Genomic DNA, 23,095 nt, shown 5'->3' with positions numbered 1-23,095 from the left:
ATTCATTTTTGTTTGTTTTTGTTTTTTCGAGGATATATACAAATGGGCCATTGATTGGTTCCTTTTAAAGTATACCTAATAAAGGTTAAATTTTATCCAGTGCTATAAATACAACTGTACGTTTCTAGAATACTCGCGGCCCCTGCTAGCCGACGGATCCCATGTAGGAGAGGGACCATGTATATCGGTCCTGCGAGCACTCCGACCCATGGAGGGATCACGGAGGGATTCAATCTCTTGGTCAGAGAAACCATTAGTTGCGACAGTGACGAAGTCCACTGAGGGAACTAGTTACACTGGGATAAACTGGGATCAGTGGTTGAGGGCTCCTTATTTATGACCAGCTTCGGATTGGTCATGTACCTTTAAGACCAGAGAATACTGGACATGTGCCTTTAAGACCAGGGAATACTGGTCATGTGCCTTTAAGACCAGGGAATACTGGTCATGTGCCTTTAAGACCAGGAATACTGGTCATGCGCCTTTAGATAAAATCTTGCAGAGAGTGAGAAGCGCCAATTCGGGGGGCGGAGCCACAGGCACGACGTGGGCAGAGCCTCGAGACTTCCATGAATAGGCTCAAGCCGGGTCCTAAATTTCTGCAGCCGGCGCCAGCGTAGAAGTGAGGGGCGTTGCAGTGGCCGAGAAAATTGAGCGCTTCCGTGCCAGGCGAAAAGCGCCAGAAAAGCGGGCAGAGGCGCCATAGTGCGCTTCCGGGGTGCGGACTGCACATTGGCCGAAGCCGGGGGCTAAATTTTTGCAGCCAGCCGGAGCGTTACCTCAGGGAGGTGGACCACAGGAAAGCCTGAGACTGCCTGTGAATATCCCGCTGCAGGGGCCCATCGCTGGCAGTCCACTCACCATCTGTGCGCGTCCCGGCATGGAGCCGCCGCGGACGTCGGGTATTGCAGCGTGGACGGTGCAGGGATAGAGGGATAAACCTCAATCCATCATCCCTTTGTTCGGGAGGTGGAGAGGAACCGTCCGCCTCTTTGTGCCATCCGCTTTCACAGTAGTGGGACAGTGGGGGCTGCTCGGACGCCATAGAGAGGGGCCTCTGTACATCCACGGAGTTCAGTCCTGTCCAGCATTAGGCCTGGCTCCAGGAGAGGATACATGGAGGCGACACTCCATGTGGTCGCCTGCTACTGGTGTGGGGAGATCGGGACCGTGAAGGAACCGTTGCCCCTGAAGTGAGCTGGGCGGGGCTCCGGCGGTTGGCGGGAGATTTCAACTGTGGTCTAGTCCGGCTGAAAAAGCCGGGGACTAAATTTATGGAGCCTGCCGGTGGAGCGCATCGGCGGGCCGCGACGTAACGCCGAATGATTGCCTCTGATGTCCAGCCAGCGGCACCTCTCCCCAGGGACCAGGACCGCACCTTCCACGCAGGCAGCGTGAGGAAGGAAACTACTCACCACCACCGAGCAGAGATGCAGCCTCCATTGTGAGGGAATAAGCTCAATCTTTGCCGGGGGATGGAGAGCATCTGTGCATCTTCATATGTGCCTGCAGCAGGGGGCTTACAGCTACTGTGGGGACTACATGACTCCAACAGGTGAGGGCCTGAGTGCGGAGGAGCCAGGGGGATGCACATAAGAGGTATACTCTATGTGCTCGCCATCTTACAGGGGGGAGATCGGGACCGTATAGGAACCATCGCCCTAGTGTAGATTAGGCGTGCCCCAGTCGTCGCAGGGGAGGTATACTCGCCGTGCTCGCCTGTTGATGGTTCGTGGGAGAGCGGACCCTAGAAAGGAATCCGTCGCCCCCTTCACTCCGTTAATTAAAAAATAAAAATTTACAGAAAATAAAAATAAAATAAAAAATGTTGAGGTCAGAAAGCAGACTCAAAAAGTGCCTCCTACAGACACTAAGCAAGAACTGGTTAGCTGAGGGCCAGCAGGAAGGTGTACACTGCAGGGGAGGAGCTGAGGGCCAGCAGGAGGGTGTATACTGCAGGGGAGGAGCTGAGAGCCAGCAGGAGGGTGTATACTGCAGGGGAGGAGCTGTGAGCCAGCAGGAGGGTGTATACTGCAGGGGAGGAGCTGAGAGCCAGCAGGAGGGTGTATATTGCAGGGGAGGAGCTGTGAGCCAGCAGGAGGGTGTATACTGCAGGGGAGGAGCTGAGAGCCAGCAGGAGGGTGTATACTGCAGGGGAGGAGCTGGGAGCCAGCAGGAGGGTGTATACTGCAGGGGAGGAGCTGAGAGCCAGCAGGAGGGTGTATACTGCAGGGGAGGAGCTGAGAGCCGGCAGGAGGGTGTATACTGCAGGGGAGGAGCTGAGAGCCGGCAGGAGGGTGTACACTGCAGGGGAGGAGCTGAGAGCCGGCAGGAGGGTGTATACTGCAGGGGAGGAGCTGAGAGCCAGCAGGAGGGTGTATACTGCAGGGGAGGAGCTGAGAGCCAGCAGGAGGGTGTATACTGCAGGGGAGGAACTGAGAGCCGGCAGGAGGGTGTACACTGCAGGGGAGGAGCTGAGAGCCGGCAGGAGGGTGTATACTGCAGGGGAGGAGCTGAGAGCCGGCAGGAGGGTGTATACTGCAGGGGAGGAGCTGAGAGCCGGCAGGAGGGTGTACACTGCAGGGGAGGAGCTGAGAGCCGGCAGGAGGGTGTACACTGCAGGGGAGGAGCTGAGAGCCAGCAGGAGGGTGTATACTGCAGGGGAGCAGCTGAGGGCCAGCAGGAGGGTGTATACTGCAGGGGAGGAGCTGTGAGCCAGCAGGAGGGTGTATACTGCAGGGGAGGAGCTGTGAGCCTGCAGGAAGGTGTATACTGCAGGGGAGGAGCTGAGAGCCAGCAGGAAGGTGTATACTGCAGGGGAGGAGCTGAGAGCCAGCAGGAGGGTGTATACTGCAGGGGAGGAGCTGTGAGCCAGCAGGAGGGTGTATACTGCAGGGGAGGAGCTGAGCCAGCAGGAAGGTGTATACTGCAGGGGAGGAGCTGAGAGCCAGCAGGAAGGTGTATACTGCAGGGGAGGAGCTGAGAGCCAGCAGGAGGGTGTATACTGCAGGGGAGGAGCTGAGAGCCAGCAGGAGGGTGTATACTGCAGGGGAGGAGCTGAGAGCCAGCAGGAGGGTGTATACTGCAGGGGAGGAGCTGAGAGCCAGCAGGAGGGTGTATACTGCAGGGGAGGAGCTGTGAGCCAGCAGGAGGGTGTATACTGCAGGGGAGGAGCTGAGAGCCAGCAGGAAGGTGTATACTGCAGGGGAGGAGCTGAGGGCCAGCAGGAGGGTGTATACTGCAGGAGAGGAGCTGAGGGCCAGCAGGAGGGTGTATACTGCAGGGGAGGAGCGAGCTTTCTTTGTATCACTTAGTGTCAGCCTCCTAGTGGCAGCAGCATACCCCCACGGTCTGTGTCCCCCAATGAGGCGAAGGAGAAATCTGCAATTACCAATATGATTGGAGACCCTACATCTCGTGACTGAGTAATATGGTGCACGGCGATCTCAGAGCAGTATATAATCTCTTACCTACATACAGCGGCCGCAGACACCACAACACTGATCTCCAGATCTTTATTTTACGCTTTAGTTTTATTTCTTTCATTTTAGAACATATGAGAGACAAGTAACATAAAATGTACAGGAGATAATTTATTCCAGGTTAGCATTTTCCTGTGCAGCCGCCTTCCTCTCCTCCATCATCCTCTGTCGCTGCTTCATGAGACATTTCCTGGCCCCCGAGAAATATCCCAGGTCCTCATCTGTGAAAAAAAGGGTTCACCTATTAAGGCAGACATACCGGCAGCAGGAGACGACCGCCGGCGAGGTCACTGGTGGTCTAGGGGCGAGAAGGGATTATTGGTGATGTCACTGGTGGTCTAGGGGAGAGAAGGGATTGATGGTGAGGTCTCTGGGGGTCCAGGGGAGAGAAGGGATTGATGGTGAGGTCGATGTTGGTCTAGGGTAGAGAAAGGACTCATGGTGAGGTCCCTGGTGGTCTAGAGGTGAGAAGGGATTAATGATGAGGATGCTAATGGGATAGAGGAGAGAAAAGATTTATAGTGATGTCCCTCGTGGTCTAGGGGTGAGAAGGGATTTATGGTGAGGTCCCTGGTGGTCTAGGGGTGAGAAGAGATTCATGGTGAGGTTCCTTGTGGTCTAGGGGAAGAGAACATTCATGGCTAGGCATGGTCCCTGGAGGTCTAGGGGAGAGAAATGGATTAATGGTGAGGTCCCTGGTGGTCTAGAGGCAAGAAGGGATTCATGGTGATGTTCCTGGTGGTCTGGGGAAGAGAATATTCATGGTATGGTCCCTGGTGGTCTAGGGGAGAGAAATGATTCATGGCGAGGTCCCTGGTGGTCTAGGGGTGAGAAGGGATTAATGGTGAGATATCTGGTGGTCTAGGGGGAACAGATTAATGATGTAGTGGCTGGTGGTCCAGGGGAGAGGATGATTTCATGGCAAAGTTCCTAGTGGGAGAGCAGCAGGAGAGACACTGAGCCGGGTGACGGAGGACTCCTTACATCTGGATTTATATGCCTTGCAGACTTCGGCGTACTGTTTGAGCAGCGGTGCACAATTCTGGTCAGCGCTGTCCCCTTCTCTTGTTCTGCACGCCTGCACACGGCTGCGGATAATCTTCACGATCTCCTGATCTACAAGGCTGGAAGACAGAAAAGGGAAGAAAGTCACTACTGGTCAATGACGGCAGAGGACACATGGCTCCCCTAAAGGGAAATGCCATTCTCCTAGAGCAGGGGTGGGCAATTAATTTTCCCAAGGGGCCACATCAGAAACTGGCACTGCTGTGGAGGGCCGAAACAATCGCTGAACTTAAAGGGGCGGTCCAAAACCAAAGGTGAATTTCATATTAAATGTATATCTATTCAGTGTAATAATCTAATCTTGCTTTCTAATATACTTCAATGAAAAATTCCCTGACGTACCCTTTACATTCTGACTTTCTGTCTTTTTTTTTTTTTTTTTTTTTTTTAAATGTCCCATGACATTTTGTTTGAGATTCACCAGTGCATTCTGGGATACTCAAATTAGCCGTCATCAGGGGGCAGAAGCTGCGGTCACTGTCACAAGCTCTGCACCCTCTCTGAATTTAGGCGCCATCAGTGATGTCTGTTTTGGAGGCTCGGCTAGTCCTCACCTGATAATGCTTCGGCTGTAAATTCTGATGCATACTCGGTATGACTTTTCTGTGCTATATTCCTTTGAATGCACAGTGTCCGTGCGCTCCTTTGCTGGCTCTAAGGAGAAGAGATGACCCGGCAGGGGCCAGTCCAGTCCCTGAAACAGATGACGCTATTTTCATGGTGGGGAAAGCAGCTGGGGCAGTGACCGCAGCCTCTGCCCCCTAATGATGTCCCACGTGAGTATCCCAAAGTGCACTGGGATTCTAAAAAAAATGTCATTGGAAGTAAAAGAAAAAAAAAAAAACACAAGCAGACAGGAAGTTACATTAGAGAGAAAAAGGTAGAATTTTTTTAACTGAAATATATTAGTAAAGTGATTAGATTATTGAATTAAATTTAGTATGAAAGTCACCTTTGTTTCGGATCACCCTTTAATTCTGCTTAATATTAATTTTATTACTTTTTAAAAAGCAGTTGCTTATGTGATGAAGTTTACATGAGCATATAAAAAAATCACGATTTTTGTCCAGAAAAAGACGATTTTCCATCTGTATTGTCATCTGTATGGCATCCATTTTTATAGAGCAGAAGTGAATAAAATTTGAAAGAAGAAATACAGTGTCCTGTGTTAGTACTGGAAATGTATTCGTAAAAATCGGATGCTATATGGATGATTCATATGGGATCCAAATTTTTTTTATTTTTGCACACCCATAGACTTCAACAGGCGGAACAGTCTGGAGTGGATGTGATAAGCCACAGATCACAGGGGGGAGCACTATGGGGGACTTAACCCTTACCTCTCCTGCACAGGACATACAACAGTACAAGCTGGAAGCAAAGAGGGAGGTAAGGGTTAACCTTCACATACACAGGTGAGGAGGCATACATGGTGGGGGCAGAAGAGCAGTTTGGGGAGCACAGAGAATATGTATGTAGTGGAGGTGAGGGGGCACTTCACTGCTGGACCCCATATTCAGAGGGAATACTCAGTCCAAGTGTTCTAACCCCCTTCAGCTTCCAGAGAGATGCAGTGGCTACTAATAAGCTGCTCTCCCTGAACCTAAACTACAGCCCCACAACTTTCATTCCACAGTGTGAATGGAGGCAACGCAGGTGCTGTGACCTCCTCAGCACAGCGGACACAGGATGCTGCTTCCCAGGTGGTATCTGGGCTCCTCTTAGAAGCTACCTGCCCATTATCTGCAGAAGATGGGTGTTGTAGTCCATGCTTCCCTCCTCCGGTCCTGACCGCTCTGCCTCCTGACCTGCACAGGTTTCAGCAGCTCTGCAAGCCAGGAACTGAGCAGCCCCGCATCCACCAATGAGAAGACGGGGCAACAATCGCTTCTGAGAAAGATCAGACTCCTAGATCAGTCCCTCTCCGGCCCGCTGGCTGTGAGAGTCAGCGGGCCGCACAGAAACAGTCAGGGGGCCGGATGTGGCCCGCGGGCCGGTTTGCCCAGGCCTGTCCTAGAGGGTCCCGTGGAGGATGGGCACCTATTTGCCCCTCTCTGGACCAGTGGGAGCACCCAGCACTCACAAGTCCCTCTGCCACTGCATGTCGGCCTCGTAGTGGCACACGTAGTCCTCCTCCAAGCAGTGGGTTATATCGGGGATGCGTCTGAACTCGCGGTGGTAGTAGTGAAGCCTCCTCTTCGCTCGCTGACGTTCCATCCAATCTGTAAGAGACGATCCGGGGGACATTATTGTTGTGTTTACACATAAAATGTTAGAACAACTAGTGACATTCCCTGCTGGCGGCAATTTTTTTTTTTTTTTTTCATTTTAGGAACGATGTCAAAACTTAGAAGACCTAAGAAGGCTGGTGTACTTACTTTGAAAAATCATTTATCAGTATTATTATTATGGCTCTGTATAATCCTTAGTGAAAATGTTGCTGCCTATTATTAACCCCTTAGTGATATCACAATATGGAGCGGGATCTATATTTTATACACGCATATATTATATACATTTTCCCCAAAATATTGAAACATTTCCTTTTTTTACATATTGCTGCTACTTTTGGGCAAAATGTTTAAACATAAAATATATAGATGTGATTTTTATTACATATGATAGAAGTCACAACTATATATTTCATGTTTAAACCTTTTGCTAAAAAATACGATATAAAAAAAATCCTTATTTCTTATTGCCATAACTAATAAAATACAAAAATATTTATCCCATAAGGTAAACGCCAAAATGAGAAAAAAAATAAAATAAAATTTGAAAATTTGAAACCTCCAACATTATCGTCTTTTCGGTCACCGCACGTTCCCAAAATACGCAGTACAAAGTGGTCAAACCCTGTAAAGACCCCAAAAAGATATCAATAAAAACTTCAGCTCAGAGAGAAAGAAGAAAAATCCCAATAAAGTCAATTTACAGAAAAAAATTGTTCAGATAAAGGCAAAACAAACCAAGAATAACAAACAACCAAACACTGTGGCAGAATTTGGTATTTTTTTCAGTACATTTTAGGGTAAAGTGAATGGGGGTTGATCAAATCTACAACTCGCGCTTTTTGGATAAACCTGGGATTAGGCACAATCATTACTTGGCCGTCCAGGTTAGGCTGTGGTACTACAAGTCCCAGCATTGCGCCCCCTGCTCACCATGGAAGGCTGTCACCGGCTTGTCTATGGCGAAGTTGAACAGGCTGACCACTAGGGGCACCGGGTCGGGGAGGGTGGACAGCCGGTTCGGTGCCGGGGTCTGGCGCGGAGGCTCCGGGTACACATCTCTATCCACGGATTCCGGCATTTCTCAGGTCACCCCGACCCCTGTGACAGGGAATATGGCGGCCGCAGGACCCCAGGACTCAGGACCCCAGCACTGCCGCCCCTGCAATAATTCACACACACATTGTGGCATCAAATGTATTGAAGTTTCTTTCCTAATACCTAACGAGGCGCTTCTCCCACACGGGACCTTCCCACATTACCTCATATCTACACAAATCAGGTGACATTGAAATGTCAGGCGCCGAGGGCAGCTCACTTTAGGCACGTGATGACTCGTAGCCAATCACAGTTTGTCTTGCGTTTCATGCCTCGATTTCGCATTTATTAGCTCTGGTATGGGTGTGTTATTCTTTTTTTTTTGTGCAGGGGGCGCTCTAATGCTGCTGAATATAAATAAAACACAGCAGCCATTGGATTTTTTTTTTATTTTTGTGCTGAGCTGTTGGGGCTAAAAATTGAATTGTATACCTACAATAGAAATGTATCAAAACTAGTGCAACTAGCATGAAGGGTTACCCATAGCAACCAATCAGAATTCAGCTCTCATTTCACAGCAGGCCTCTGGAAAATGAAAGCCGTAAGCTGATTGGTAACTGTTGTCGTGTAGCACTTATTTTTACTAAATCCGCCCCAAATTCACTTGCTGGTTTCCCCGACCTGGTTATTTAGTTACAAAACATACAGGGTCCGTGACATACAGGGGCCACTCATAAACTAGTTAGGAATTATTATTGTAGTTTACTGGGTGACTCTACTGGTTATGGAGATCCAGTGTCGTCACCCACTGGTTGCAGCGCCTGTTGCTAGGCAACAATGTACAAGTGTTACCTGCAAAAGGGGCCACTTGTAAAATTCACACATAACAGATTTGAAGTGGAAAATATCCGTGCATTTAGCTGTTGGCCTATTCTAATAATCCCAGGTGCAGACGGGGGTATGTCACAATCTGTAAATGGACCGCCATTCCCAGACTGACCACGTCCTGGCTGGGAGACTCCTGCTCAGTCGCAGGATTGTGGTCCGTATACAGGCCGTAAAATACCATCTGACCCGGCCTGACTTATTGTTTAACATGAAAAGAACAATCCCATATCCCTCCCATGATGACGCTTTCTGGTCCCCCTGCCGGTCTTTGTTGCCCCTGCTCCAGTAATACCATGTTCACACAATCACCGAGGGCCTCATAGGTCGTACCCCAGCGGCCACAAAGTTATGTCCTATCCCATGGATAGAGAATAACTTGTTTTTTTGGGGAAATAACCCTTTAAAAGGGGTTGTCTCCTTTCAGAAAAGTTTCCCTATAAGCTCACTTTGTAAGAGAAAAAAAAATCCTTTACTCACCCTCCCCGGGTCCAGCTATGCATCATTGGAGAAAGGATAGAACTCGGTCAAAGGAGCGCCGAAAGGAAACTCTGACACCAAAATGGGGTTAAGCCACAATGTGTAAGCCACAATGTGTTTCAACGGAAGTCAGACGCCCACCTGATGAAGACAGTACTTCCGTTGAAACGCGTTGTGACTTAACCCCATTTTAGTGTCAGAGTTTCCTTTCAGCGCTCCTTTGACCGAGTTCTATCCTTTCTCCTGTTTTTGTCCTCCATTGGAGGTGTTCGGCTGGAGCTGCGGGGGGACTCTGCACCCTTCCCCCACTGGGGCTACCTTCCCAGTGCTCATAAATAATCCGCCTGCTACTGACTTTGTTTCAGCTATGCATCATTGTCACTATTCCCACAGTTTGTTATTGTTTGTAGCGCTAATGTCATGTCGACAGCGCTGCAGCCAATCAGTGACCTCCGCGGTTCTAGAAGGCCCATGCTATCTACATTGGCAGAACCGCTGCGCTCACTGATTGAGTGCAGCGTTGTCAACGTGACATCAGCACTGCAGACAATGAAAGACTGAAGATGCAGGGGCGGAGACTCACCGCTGGACCAGGGGGGTGTGAGTAAGGCACAATTTGTTTATTTTTCACAGACCTTATGGGAAAAACTTTTCTGACAGGTAAAAGTAAAAAACAGAGGCCTTGACAACACTGTGAATACCAACTTCCCAATGAGCCTTTACTTATGCACGGCAACCAATGTGAATGAGAAAAGCTGCAGTGTAAAGCAAGGAAGATGAGCATAGCAGGAGGGGGATTTCACCCTCCAGTAAGCAATGCAGCTACGTTTGAGTCGCTAATGGAGAATGTGTAAAGAGAAGAAAATAAAATTCTCCATAGATCTTGCTGTGTGACTTGGACGGCAGCAGTAGTGACGACGGGGGCGAGATTTGTTTCCGTGCCTTCTGATATATCGGCCTAATTTACCGTCTACACCACTGAGAACAGGACTTATTCAGGATGAGAAAAAAGCGTAGGTCCTCATTCATTCCGAAAGGAGCGGGCGATAAGATGCCAGCGAGCCTCTCACAATGACACGCTCTGTGCAGCAGTGCCACCTTTCTAGGTTAACGTTCCTCAGGGAATTCACTGTCCTCCCCTCATCGGACGCTCCTGATTAATATCAAGGGTTCTCCGCACCCCCCTCTTACACCCCGTGCCTCTGACATCAATATAGAAGACTATGAAGCCTGGAGCTAAATTTGTGCCTCCAACTTCTTAAGTATCACGGTTGGATCAGCACTTGGCACAGGCCCCTTTCCTCCAGCAGCTCGCTCCGGAGCAAGTCCTATGGTCTGTATCTGTATGTCTCTATCAAAGCTGGGCAATTTAATATTAACCTCCTCATAGCAGGGATCAGTGGGATTATTGCTGCCGGGAGGGACAATTATTTTGTGCCCATCCATTTTGGCATGGGACCAGTCTTTGTCACTATAAACAGGTGTCTTATCTTCAAGGGCAAAGAACAAGTTTGGGGGTAAATGTACTATTACAGTCACCTCCTTCTAATTTATAAGAATTTGCCTTCTCTGGTATCCATTAATCAGAGTTTGAGGGGCCACCTAGTGGGTGACCCAACTGGGGTGAGAAACCATGTGCTTATCTAGATAGTCAAGGGACTGGGCTACATGTCTGTCTGTTTGGAAACGGAGGATACCATGGGAATAATTTGTATAATTTTGACTTTGCTTCTTTTTTGTAACTGAAAGGTATGGACACAGGGCAGACGTACAGAGCCCCAAAGGGTCAGTGGGTCCTCTTTGGCTATAACCATGAAAACGTTGGTCCCTTATAGATTACACTGTAGCTCTGTAATTTGCAAGTGTACTGTCCAGTTGGAAGGGACCCACATGTTGTGTTTTTGAGCAGGTGTCCCCTACAGTTGTCTATGTTTGCCATGTCTGGACTTATGACTATAGGTGCATTATTACTGAGTCTCCAAATGTTGTTGTGAAGGTCATCAACCTAAGAAATCCTATATTAAGTTGTCACTTTTACAAAGTTTTTGAAACTTTTTTGATTCTCAGTTTTTAGACATTCTCTTTTTTTTTTTGGGGGGGGGGGTGAACTATTCGTGGCTCCAGTGAAGGTCCGGTGTATTGTCTCTGATGCAGATTTGATAATTTTGGATGTGAAATTAGCCATGCGTGCCAAACTATTTTTCCCAGCAAAATGAGGGATATGTCAGCAGACCCCATTATAAGTCAGTAGGGTCTTTTTTTTATCGTGGGTTATGTTCATCGTGTATAATAGATCTAGCACTGACTGAGTTGTGGTGTCCATTTATGACGGAAGCCACTTTGCAAATGTGTATAAGAACCTAACGTAGGGTGGGGAGGAACAATTGGAAGGAAAAAGAAAAAGTCAAAAGAAAAAGTGGGCAAAAGAGAGAAGAGAGACTTAGAAGAAAGAAAGAAGACTTTCAGAGCAAGGGGGAAAGAAGAAAAGGAAGGAAACTGGAGCGCCCCCACACCGCCGCAGGGCCTAGGGGTACCCGGAGCTGGGCCTCTAGGTCTCAGTCCTGGGGTTGTCACGGTGGCTAGACCCGGTCCGTGGCCCTGTCTGTCAGTGGGGGACGTCCGGTGAAATAAGAGGTGTTGTAACGGTGCAGTTGTGGGGTGCAGGTCGCGATAAATAACAAGGACACCAGGTTGCAGTCTCTTTACCTCTTTACTGAAGATCTCTGAGTCCTCAATCCAGAATACGGCTCACCAGGCTGCGCAAGTCCGGCCGGTCCAATGGCACTTCCAGAGTTCTCTTCACAGGAGGAAATCAGTGCCTTCCCCCTAGCGCTATGTGTTGTAGTCCTTCCCTGCTGTGCTTACGGAAAGTACCCCACAACTGTTGTGTCTGTTTCTGATGTTCCCTCACAACTCGATTAGATGATGTTCTGCTAATCCTCCGTCCCTCCCTGAGGTTCGGGTAGGAACGGCACCCGTTTGATGGGTAGGCCTGGAGTTCTTCCGGGACCCTAGAGACGCCCCTCTCCCACAATTGCCTCCCAAGACTTCATAGGTGATTTGAGTTAGACAGCCCGCCTGAGACTGACTGTCCTGCCGCTGTTTGGAGTATTGCTTGAAGCTGAATGTTATGATACTCCCTCGGCGTTCCGGCCACCGGTTGTGCGCCTCAGTAGGATGTTGCTTCGGTCTTACAGCACGACTCCTACTGTTATTTCTCCTTTGCGTGATCCCGTTTCTCACTCAGCACAATCTATCTCTCTTCTAATCATTTCTTGGGCACCGCCGCTACCCGGAGCAGGCACGGTCCCGTTACGTTCGTTCTCGTTGCCAAGCCTCTGTCAGGATCCCACCCCTGACAGAGACCCTACTGTATCTTCCCCTACAACACCCTCTGCCACAAGGTGTTGCCTGGTTCCAACCCAGTCAGCTTCTGATCTAACTTCTTGCCTGACCCCCAGTTTACCCACTATGGTGGGGAGTGGCCTAATGAATAGCACCCTTAGCTCCCCCCGGAGGCCCGGCTGTGAAATGTATTGGTGTCTGTGATACCTGATCAGATGAACTCCTTCAGTGCCATCGGACGCACCGTAGCTCCCCTTAGTGGCGGAGCCACGGTACTGCAACGACCAGGACTCTGGGGTGCTGCACTCCCCCCTGGTTAAACACAGTATGCCGGGACTGGGAAGAAAACAACAATACAAGTTTAGCAAAAAGACATACAATTTTTGTTGAGTGCAAATAACAATACGTATACTTGAACAAGCTTCCCTTTATGGGAGGTGAGGACACTTGAACGTTACAAAACATGGTTAAACATTAAACATTATAAGTTGCAGGCTATAAATAACTCCTGTTACCCAACCGGGTATTCTACTAAGTGCAAAAATTGCTGAACAATACTTTAACATTGCCTTTAAGGACATACACTCTGTATCCACTAAAGACCTTCCTATAATCACATTATAAGGTAATTTTAACTTTTTCATTCTCCTTCTTTAAATCTACAGGACCGCCTGTCCTATCGGCACCAGACCTACTGCCTCTCCTTTCGGTTACAGGACCGCCCCGTTCAGCCAGGGCCTACTGCCTTTTCAACTTCTATACACAGTATAGAACATAACATTACTTTCAGTTTTAGAAGCACTGAGCCATCTACGTATAGCTCCTAGGAGGACTCACTACCTAACCCCTACGGGTTCACTTTCTGTCCTCTGTAACACATTATTAACTCTTTCTTTACAATAACCAACTTACTATGGAGGACTCAGGGTTTACCTTCTATCCCCAGTTTCTTATCAACATTATCACCTATCCCCTTATAACATCAATCTTCATTACTACTTTCTTGCTGAAAACATCATCTGCATTTCTTTACATTTAACCAATCAAATACATATAACTTTTACATGTAAGGACCATCATCACTCTTGTTCATCAAAACATTATTGCTATCCATCAGTCTTAAAGCAATACGGTTCTGCAAATGTAAAACATGGAGGTCCCCTTTAAGAAGGGACCAAGTCTTTAGGAGGTAGCATTTGTTCTCTAGCTACCAGTCCATACTCAGCAAAGGCTCCAGTGTGGTATCTTCACAAAGAGTCTCTTTCTAAGTAAAACCAGTAGGAAGCGCCTTTAATAAGGTGCAAACTATTTACAAGGAAAAGTTTGTATCATGCACGGTCCATGATTACTGCAGTTCTTGATAACAGGAAACAAAAAGTGGAAAAACAAACCAAACAATTGGGATCCCGGGTCAACAAAGGGATCCATAAGGAGTTAACCCTGGACGGGTTTAGCAGCAACAGTAAACAAACAGTTAAACAGAGAACTATTCACATTTTCATGGTTTCGAGGTTTATTCTTACTCAGGTGGCCTTGGCTCCGGGCCCCCGACTACTGTGGCACGGATACCAGCGGCAGGCCCCGCAGGGACCACCAGGTCACCCGGTGTCTGAATTTGAAGACTGACCCTGCTGGCGAGTTCGGGAGCTACTACAAAGCGCACAGTGGAGACAGTAACGAGATCTGGCAAATCTGGATCAACCATAATTGGGGCCACAGGTGACACTCCCTCAGGCTCACATCGCTGAACATTCCGGGCACGCCATCCTTGTGCGTTCCAGTGACGGGTGTACGTCACCTGATCCCCTTCTCGCAATGGTTCGCCATCCCGATCACAGCAGGGAGTTTCCACGTCATAACTAACAACGAAGACATCAGTCGATAGACCCGGTTCCTGTATAGAGCCCCATCCTTTCCTTGGGTGGAAGGCCGACACCATTCCTCGCTTCACCACGTCTTTCCTGCCATGCACAGACTTCTTGCGTTGTGTCTCCCGTTGTTCAACTCCATCTCGCTGTTTCCAGTGCTGGAGCACGCATTGATTGTACTGGTCCCAGGTAAGTATCGCGATGGTGAGACCATCCACCGGAACCCCATCCTGCTCAACCCAGGGGGTGTCCCACCGGAACATCACTCTGTCCGGGCCCATCTCTATGGGCTCCCCCCACCTGGTTGGTAGTGGCGGCAACAACTTCCCGATCGCGCTGGGGCCGAGGACCACCCGCTCGATGGTGAACGAAGGATTACTGCTGCGGGGAGGATCGGTCGCGGGAGCGGGATCGAGCGTGGGGGCAGGGGTATCTGTCGTACCTGCGCCTGATGTGGTTCCACTGGTGTCGATCCGGTCCGCTGACAAGAACGCTGGAGTCGTCTGCTGCTCGGACTGCGGCTCTTCCAATACGGTCCCCGGACGCGGCTCCGCTCGCTGTGGTTCCTCCTCCGCTGGCTCCGAGGTCGGGATTGGTGGACTCAGCTCCGCTATCTGTTCCAGGGGCTTCGGATCCTCCGGCTGCAGGGGACACGGGTCCGCCTCCGGTGAACGAGGGCAAACCGGGACTGCTCCTTCCCCGTTCCGGCACTCGCTGTTCTTCGTCATGGTCCGCTGATCGGTGGCAATGCATGCATCGGACTCCGCCATTTCTCCGGGGCCGAGCTTCTCCATCTCCTGCTTCCCGCTGTTGCAAATCAGGGGGTCGTCCTCTGCTTGAGGGCAGGTCCTCACTCTGCAGCCAGAAGCGCAGGGGGCGGTAGCCATTTCTCGCGCCACTCTGGTGGTCTCCTCCCATGGCACGCCCTCCTTCTTCTCTGGCGTAGCAATGGCGGCGGCTTTTGGCGGGAACTTCTCTGGTCAATGGCAATACACAGTCTCTCAATAAAGCACAATAAATCACAGTTCCAAGGCACACATGACCTGATTCTTCAGGCTTAAGTAGATCCTGTTCGTGACGCCAAGTTTTGGAGCGCTCTCACACCGCCGCAGGGCCTAGGGGTACCCGGAGCCGGGCCTCTAGGTCTCAGTCCTGGGGTTGTCACGGTGGCTAGACCCGGTCCGTGGCCCTGTCTGTCAGTGGGGGACGTCCGGTGAAATAAGAGGTGTTGTAACGGTGCAGTTGTGGGGTGCAGGTCGCGATAAATAACAAGGACACCAGGTTGCAGTCTCTTTACCTCTTTACTGAAGATCTCTGAGTCCTCAATCCAGAATACGGCTCACCAGGCTGCGCAAGTCCGGCCGGTCCAATGGCACTTCCAGAGTTCTCTTCACAGGAGGAAATCTGTGCCTTCCCCCTAGCGCTATGTGTTGTAGTCCTTCCCTGCTGTGCTTACGGAAAGTACCCCACAACTGTTGTGTCTGTTTCTGATGTTCCCTCACAACTCGATTAGATGATGTTCTGCTAATCCTCCGTCCCTCCCTGAGGTTCGGGTAGGAACGGCACCCGTTTGACGGGTAGGCCTGGAGTTCTTCCGGGACCCTAGAGACGCCCCTCTCCCACAATTGCCTCCCAAGACTTCATAGGTGATTTGAGTTAGACAGCCCGCCTGAGACTGACTGTCCTGCCGCTGTTTGGAGTATTGCTTGAAGCTGAATATTATTCTACTCCCTCGGCGTTCCGGCCACCGGTAGTGCGCCTCAGTAGGATGTTGCTTCGGTCTTACAGCACGACTCCTACTGGTATTTCTCCTTTGCGTGATCCCATTTCTCACTCAGCACAATCTATCTCTCTTCTAATCCTTTCTTGGGCACCGCCGCTACCCGGAGCAGGCACGGTCTCGTTACGTTCGTTCTCGTTGCCAAGCCTCTGTCAGGATCCCACCCCTGACAGAGACCCTACTGTATCTTCCCCTACAACACCCTCTGCCACAAGGTGTTGCCTGGTTCCAACCCAGTCAGCTTTCTGATCTAACTTCCTGCCTGACCCCCAGTTTACCCACTATGGTGGGGAGTGGCCTAATGAATAGCACCCTTAGCTCCCCCCGGAGGCCCGGCTGTGAAATGTATTGGTGTCTGTGATACCTGATCAGATGAACTCCTTCAGTGCCATCGGACGCACCATAGCTCCCCATAGTGGCGGAGCCACAGTACTGCAACGACCAGGATTCTGGGGCGCAGCAAAACTATAGGGCTATTAATGGGAAAACTTATACAAAAAGATGCAAATTACCCCAAAAAATTATTTGCAGTCATATGAGAATGTCTCCAGGTGTTTACATGCTCCTACACAGTGTACGTGCAGTCAGTAGATATTAGATGATATATTTACAGACTGATGACTTCACGTCGAAAGACGGATCATGTTACCCCTCTACTCCTCTGTGTAGAAACTGCGAGTGATTATAAAGAGGCTCTTCCTCTGCTAAAACCAACCAAGCTTTCCCAATTCAATGGTGGTCACCATTTCTGGCAGAATAGGAATATGAGTACGTAAATTCAATGATAGCTCCAGCCAAAATATTCTCTATAATTTAGGATCAAAGCATCAAAAGATAGGAACAACAGATTATTTTATTCTCACCCAAAATTACGCAGAAGATATTGATATCAGTAGCCTTCACAATCTCTTCTAAAATTATATTTATTTGTATGAGTGATAAATGACCTAAATTTTATAAAATTTGTTTACATGTCGTTTTCAGTCTCATCGGAAGTTCTCAGCCCCCCGTCATGGACATCTTGGGTTTCTCCCCCATAAGCGCAGCAAACGCCATCGGGGTAAAGTGAAGACTTGGCCAAAAGATGACCCTAGCAAACCGGTTCACCTCACGGCCTTTCTTGGTTACAAGGCTGGAATGACCCACACTCTACGAGAGGTCCACCGAACGGGACTCAGTATGTGGAACAATATGCAAAATGATATAACATAATCCATCTATTCTGAGCTTTGTTCCAAAATCAGGAAGAGGAGAGAAAGTTGAGAATATTCTTATTCAAAAAGTAGGACTGAGCATTTTACTGGAGGAGGGAAGAGCCTTATCCAAAAAGTAGGATTGAGGCACAGACCTCCTTCCTCCGATAGCTCGCTCCGGGGCACGTCCTATGGTCTGTAGCTGTATTTCTCTGTCAAAGCTAGGCGATATAATATTTACCTCCTCATACACATAGGAATGATGAGTGGGATTCACTCTGCCCACATTTTGTGACCATCGGTTGTGGGATGGGACCATCCCATGCACTATAGAAAGAGGTAATATCTAGGGCAAGATGCAATTTTTAGTTACTCTCCAGGATAAATTTACTATTACAGTCTCCTAATTTATAACGATTTCCCTTCTCTGATATCGATTAGGCGGGGCGTGAGGGGCCACCCAGTGGGTGGGAGCCACTCCCTTTATGGACCTGTAAGTATAGGTGTCATTGAGTCTCCACCAGTCGTTGTGAAGGACACTGACCTAGAATAGGGAAGTAGGAAAGAAACATCCAAAAAGTAGGACTGAGCTTTATCAAAAAGTAGGTAAGAGTCATATCCTTGAGTAGGACTGAACTTTGTCCTGTAGTGGAGACTTAGCCATTAGTAGAACGGAGCTTTATACTAAAGTAGAAAAGAATCATATCCAAAAGAAGGACTACTCATTCTCCCAGAGTAGGGAAGACCCTTTATTACAGTAGGACTAGTAGAGATGAGACATCTTCAATAGTAGGACTGAGCTTTATCCTAAAGTAGGGAAGAACCGTATCCAATAGTGGGACAAGGAAAAAGTATTCTTCTTTAGAAGGAGGTCTGAACTATATCCCAGAGTAGGAAAGAGCCTTATGTAAAAGTTGTACTGATCTTTAGTAGTAAAGAAGAGCTTTACCTAAAACATGACCAACTTTATGCTGGAGTTGAAAAGAGACATCCATAATTTTGAGTAACTTTATCCAACAGTAGAAACAAACGTTATCCAAAAGCAGGACTAAGCTTTATTCGAGAGTAGAGCCTTTTGGTAAAAGTAGGACTAGGCTGTATCTGAATTGGAGTCTTATTCACAAGTAGAACTGAGCATTATAAGAGCCTTATTAAAAAATGGGACTAAGCTTTAAACGAAAGCAGAGACATTTTTTTTTCCCAAAAGTAGAAGTGAGCTTAATCTTAGAGTAGAAACGAGCATTATCCAAAACTTGGAATGAGCTTTATGCTTAAGAAGGGAAGAGCCTTATTAAAAAGAATAAAGCTTTGTGGTAGAGTAGAATAAAGCCTTAACCTAAAATAAGACTGAGGTTTATCCTAAAGCAGAGACCAGCTTTTTTACATAAGTAGAGCTGAGCTTAGAGTAGTGAGGTGTCTTGTCTAAAAGGACTGAGCATAATCCTAGAGCACCAGAGTACGGGCATTTAAAGATATTACAGTGTATAATCTTTGATGCTTCTATAAGTAAAAAATTCATGATAAAAAAATGTGCTGCAAAATTAATTTAGAGATTTCTAAACGTGAAGAAGTGGAAGCAGTAACAATCATAGAAACTCCTCCAATGGTCGTGGTGGGAATAGTAGGATACGTGGAGACTCCTCGAGGCTTGAGAAGCTTGAAGACCATATTTGCTGAGCACATCAGTGACGAGTGCAGGAGACGCTTCTACAAGAACTGGTACGTTTTTCAGGGATAGACCTGTAGGAGAACTTGACTATTATTTAATCATTGGTGTTTTATAGGTATAAGAGCAAGAAAAAGGCCTTTACAAAGTATTGCAAAAAATGGCAAGATGAACAAGGCAAGAAGCAGCTTGAAAAAGACTTTTCCACTATGAAAAAGTACTGCAAGGTTATACGGGTTATAGTGCATACTCAGGTAATGAAAGGTCATGGATGAAGAAGAATAGACTTAATTTAAGTTTTTGGTCAAGTAGGTGGAGTTTATAAAATGAGCACATTTCTCATGTCATCTTATTGAAACCGTTGAGCACTGCCGATCAGTAGAGTTGAAGTTGCAACCTCCAACTAATCCATCTACTTGGTCAAAACCACGAGGAGGATCCAAGCCTCATCACTGCTTTGATTTTAATATCTGAACTCTTTAAAGTCATTGATCTTCATTTTTGCAGATGAAACTTCTGCCCTTACGGCAAAAGAAGGCCCACGTCATGGAGATCCAGCTTAACGGCGGGACCATGTCTGAGAAGGTAGACTGGGCTCATGAGAAACTGGAAAAGCAAATCCCAGTGAACACCGTCTTTGGCCAGGATGAGATGATTGATGTTATCGGTGTGACAAAAGGAAAAGGAATGAAAGGTGAAAGAATGGGTTCTCTCCTTTCTACCACCCAAAAAATATGCCTGTTTTATCAACCACTAAAGTAACATTTCTGGTCAATTTCTGTTGCCAATATTTAATACTATTCCATTCATATTAGGTGTAACCTCGCGCTGGCACACCAAGAAATTACCCCGTAAAACACACAAGGGTTTACGTAAGGTAGCCTGCATTGGAGCCTGGCACCCTGCTCGTGTGGCTTACACCATTGCCCGAGCTGGGCAAAAAGGCTACAACCATCGTACCGAGATCAACAAGAAGGTACAAGAAATATTTCTGAAGACAAAAATTGCTGATTAATGATCAGTGGTTTGTCTTATGAGGGTCAAACCTAAGTTCCTAAGTAACAGACTACTGATTAGTCATATTTGTGTTTTCAACAAAGATTTATCGTATTGGCAAAGGTATCCATATTCTTGATGGAAAGGTTGTAAAGAACAATGCGTCAACACAGTACGACGTAACAGACAAGTCCATTACACCACTGGTAAGTAAATCAGTAAGAAGAGCTCCCCAATGTGATGTAAAAAGAAAACCCTCCAAGTCCTTGAGTGGAGGAGACAGTCAATGTGGTCACAGTTAAAGCTCCACCAGAAGTGTAACTTGCAGCTCCTACCAATGCAAAATTTGTACCTGGTCCCCCCAAAGAAATATGTAACATTCATAGCGACCTTTATGGTCATTGAGACTCTAGTGAAAACCCTACCCTAGTGGTTGTCACCTGCCAATTCTTAGTAAATTGCTAGACACTTTTAGTGTTTAGGAGTCTAATGGTGCATAACGTCACTGAAAGTGGTAATTTGGCAGCATCCAATGATACCCCCTACCTCTAATGCCAAGTGATGCCTTTTAAATATCACAATTTTTTTCACCAGGGAGGCTTCCCACATTACGGTCTGGTAAACAACGACTATATCATGGTTAAGGGCTGTGTTGTAGGAAGCAAGAAGCGTGTCCTCACCCTCAGGAAGGTAAGTGAATGATCGAGAGTGGTGCAAAAAGGAACAGTGGTTTTCACCCCACAGATATCAATCAGTGGTGAATATATATGATCATTAGCGATCAGATCAAATATGAAGAGCATTGATATGGACAATCACTACTAAACAGCCATATAAGAAGATCATTGCTATAATTGTTAATTAACAATCAGACTAAATAGGAATATCACTGATGTAGATGATCATTAGCGATGAGACCATATATACGAACCTTGATGATGTTGCTAATCATCTTACTATATTCTAAAATCCTTGATGTAGACGATCGTTAGCGATTGGACCAAATTTGAAGATCATTGATATAGAGGTTCATTGGCGATCACACCATATCTGAAGATTGTTAATATAGATGATCATTAGAGATCAGACCATAAACGACGATTGTTGATATAATCATTGGCGATCAGATTATATACAAAGATCGTTGATATAGATGATCGTTAGCGATTAGACCATATACGAAGATTGTTGATGTAGACGATCATTAGAAATCAGACTAAATTTGAAGATCATTGATATAGATGATCGTTAGAGATTAGACCATATACGAAGGTCGTTGATATAGATGATCTTAGCGATCAGACCATATACGAAGATTGTTGATGTAGATGATCATTAGCAATCAGAACAAATTTGAAGATCATTGATATAGATGTTCGTTAGAGATTAGACCATATATGAAGATCGTTGATATAGATGATCGTTAGCAATCAGACCAAATTCGAGGATCGTCTATATAGATGATCATTGGCGATCATAAAATATACGAACATTGCTGATGTAGACGATCATTAGTGATCAAACTAAATTTGAAGATCATTGATATAGAATATTATATTATAGATGATCGTTAGAGATTAGACCATATATGAAGGTCGTTGATATAGATGATCGCTAGCGATCAGACCATATTGAAAGATCGTCGATTGTTGAGATGATCTTCAGCAATCAGGCCATATTCGAAGAATGCGAATAGTAATAATTGTAATAAGATTATCCTTTTGACTTATTGAAATATGTTTTCTTGGTTGGAACGTGTAAGTATCACATTACATATATTTCAGTTTATGCTTCTTTATCAAATAGTCCAGATAATGAAAACCGAAGCATGTCTTTATGTCTATATGTGGCTTCAGACAGGTTTTGAAGAAAAAAAGCAGCTACTGATTGCTGTAGAAAACAGAAGATATTGTGCATTAAACAACACCCTTACAATACCCTCAATGCCAGGTTGAGCCTTGGTAAACATCAGGGTTGGTAATATGGCCTATAAAGTCAGCCATGTTGTGACTTCATTGAGCTTTTGTCAGGAAGAGAGTCCACTTGCCCAATACAGAGCCAAAAAATAATCACTACTGAGTATGATGTCAATATTTCAGCTGGTATTTTCCTCTCACAGTCTCTGTTGGTCCACACAAGTCGTCGCGCTCTGGAGTCCATCGATCTGAAATTCATCGACACCACATCAAAGTTTGGCCATGGATGCTTCCAGACAGACCAGGAGAAGAGAGCTTTCATGGTAGGTTTACAGAAGTTGAACCACCAAAAACGTTTATCAGCTAGACAGATCTGATCAATGAGAGTCTGACAACTGATCCCAAGAACATAAATCCTCGTCATGTTTCCGAGTGGAGAAATAACCGACAACTCTCCATGGGAGATATGAAAATAGTCAGACGCACTCTTTGGTGGGAAACCCTTCCGTATAGGCTTGTATTGCAGAGCATTGGGAATGATGAGGTCACTATTTGACAAATGGCTTTTGTGTCGCCCCCTACAGGGACCCCAGAAGAAGCATCTGATAAAAGACAAAGAGGAACCAGCAGAGGAGCTGTAGGCTTTGTGCCATTGAATGTTTCTGTAGTCAAGGAATGGAAATAAAAATGGCCCGATGAGGTCATCACCCTCATATTGTTCTTTTCTCCACCCTGAGCCCAAGCTTTAAAGTGGGGGCAAATCCTTTAGCGGTGGCATAAGACAGGGGGTCCTTATACACATCATAAGGTCAGTGAGTCCTGACAAAATTGTCGAGTTCTGATTAATTTAATCTAATGTGCATAGGGGCTTTAAGGGGGACTTTTCACCAAGTTAAAAGTGGACAGTTTTTGCTCTCATTTTATTCCCGCTTCTCCCCTTAGAATTAGTTTTTTCGTTTTTTTAAAATCTGCCAATTGGTTCTAGAGATATGAGCCTTTTTAATTAGGCCTAGTTTTTATAGCTTTTATGAAGGGGCGTGTCTCACAGCAGCCTTAAGACACGCCCCAGAGGTTCCTATGAGCCACACCCCCTTGAAAGACCATAAAACTTTGCGCTAAATGGCTCATAGTTATGGAACCGTATGGCAGA

The 23,095-nt window shown here is 47.0% G+C and overlaps 2 protein-coding genes across 2 annotated transcripts; one reads left to right on the top strand and one right to left on the bottom strand.

Moving 5' to 3' along the window:
- Positions 1-3,514: 3,514 nt before the first annotated feature.
- Positions 3,515-7,916, bottom strand: NDUFB10 (NADH:ubiquinone oxidoreductase subunit B10). Its single transcript, XM_077274430.1, has 4 exons — positions 7,712-7,916; positions 6,631-6,769; positions 4,467-4,606; positions 3,515-3,703 (listed from the first exon to the last, which is right to left on the bottom strand). The coding sequence occupies exons 1-4, from the start codon at positions 7,857-7,859 to the stop codon at positions 3,594-3,596; spliced, it is 537 nt and encodes a 178-aa protein (XP_077130545.1). The 5' UTR covers positions 7,860-7,916; the 3' UTR covers positions 3,515-3,593.
- Positions 7,917-10,375: 2,459 nt separating this feature from the next.
- RPL3L (ribosomal protein L3 like) lies at positions 10,376-22,660 on the top strand. Its single transcript, XM_077274429.1, has 10 exons — positions 10,376-10,514; positions 17,159-17,351; positions 18,918-19,086; positions 19,152-19,287; positions 19,541-19,727; positions 19,849-20,009; positions 20,134-20,235; positions 20,624-20,719; positions 22,149-22,268; positions 22,530-22,660. Exons 1-10 carry the CDS (start codon positions 10,512-10,514, stop codon positions 22,584-22,586), a joined length of 1,224 nt encoding a protein of 407 aa, XP_077130544.1. The 5' UTR covers positions 10,376-10,511; the 3' UTR covers positions 22,587-22,660.
- The last annotated feature ends 435 nt before the right edge of the window (positions 22,661-23,095 follow it).

This window comes from Ranitomeya variabilis, chromosome 7 (assembly GCF_051348905.1).
Source record: "Ranitomeya variabilis isolate aRanVar5 chromosome 7, aRanVar5.hap1, whole genome shotgun sequence".
Taxonomy (NCBI): domain Eukaryota; kingdom Metazoa; phylum Chordata; class Amphibia; order Anura; family Dendrobatidae; genus Ranitomeya; species Ranitomeya variabilis.
The sequence above is the reverse complement of the archived record's forward strand: the minus strand, read 5'-3'. Positions and strand labels throughout refer to the sequence as shown.

What these genes read in the sequence shown, in the direction of transcription:
- RPL3L (XM_077274429.1), top strand. An exon ending in GGTCCACCGAACGGGACTCA is followed by an intron (nt 17,352 to 18,917) that starts GTATGTGGAACA and finishes AAATTAATTTAG; the next exon opens with AGATTTCTAAACGTGAAGAA. An exon ending in GTACCGAGATCAACAAGAAG is followed by an intron (nt 20,010 to 20,133) that starts GTACAAGAAATA and finishes TTTTCAACAAAG; the next exon opens with ATTTATCGTATTGGCAAAGG.
- NDUFB10 (XM_077274430.1), bottom strand. Translation starts at nt 7,859, where the DNA reads ATGCCGGAATCCGTGGATAGAGATGTGTACCCGGAGCCTCCGCGCCAG. An exon ending in GCCGGTGACAGCCTTCCATG is followed by an intron (nt 6,770 to 7,711) that starts GTGAGCAGGGGG and finishes CGTCTCTTACAG; the next exon opens with ATTGGATGGAACGTCAGCGA. An exon ending in CAAGGCATATAAATCCAGAT is followed by an intron (nt 3,704 to 4,466) that starts GTAAGGAGTCCT and finishes TTTTTTTCACAG; the next exon opens with ATGAGGACCTGGGATATTTC.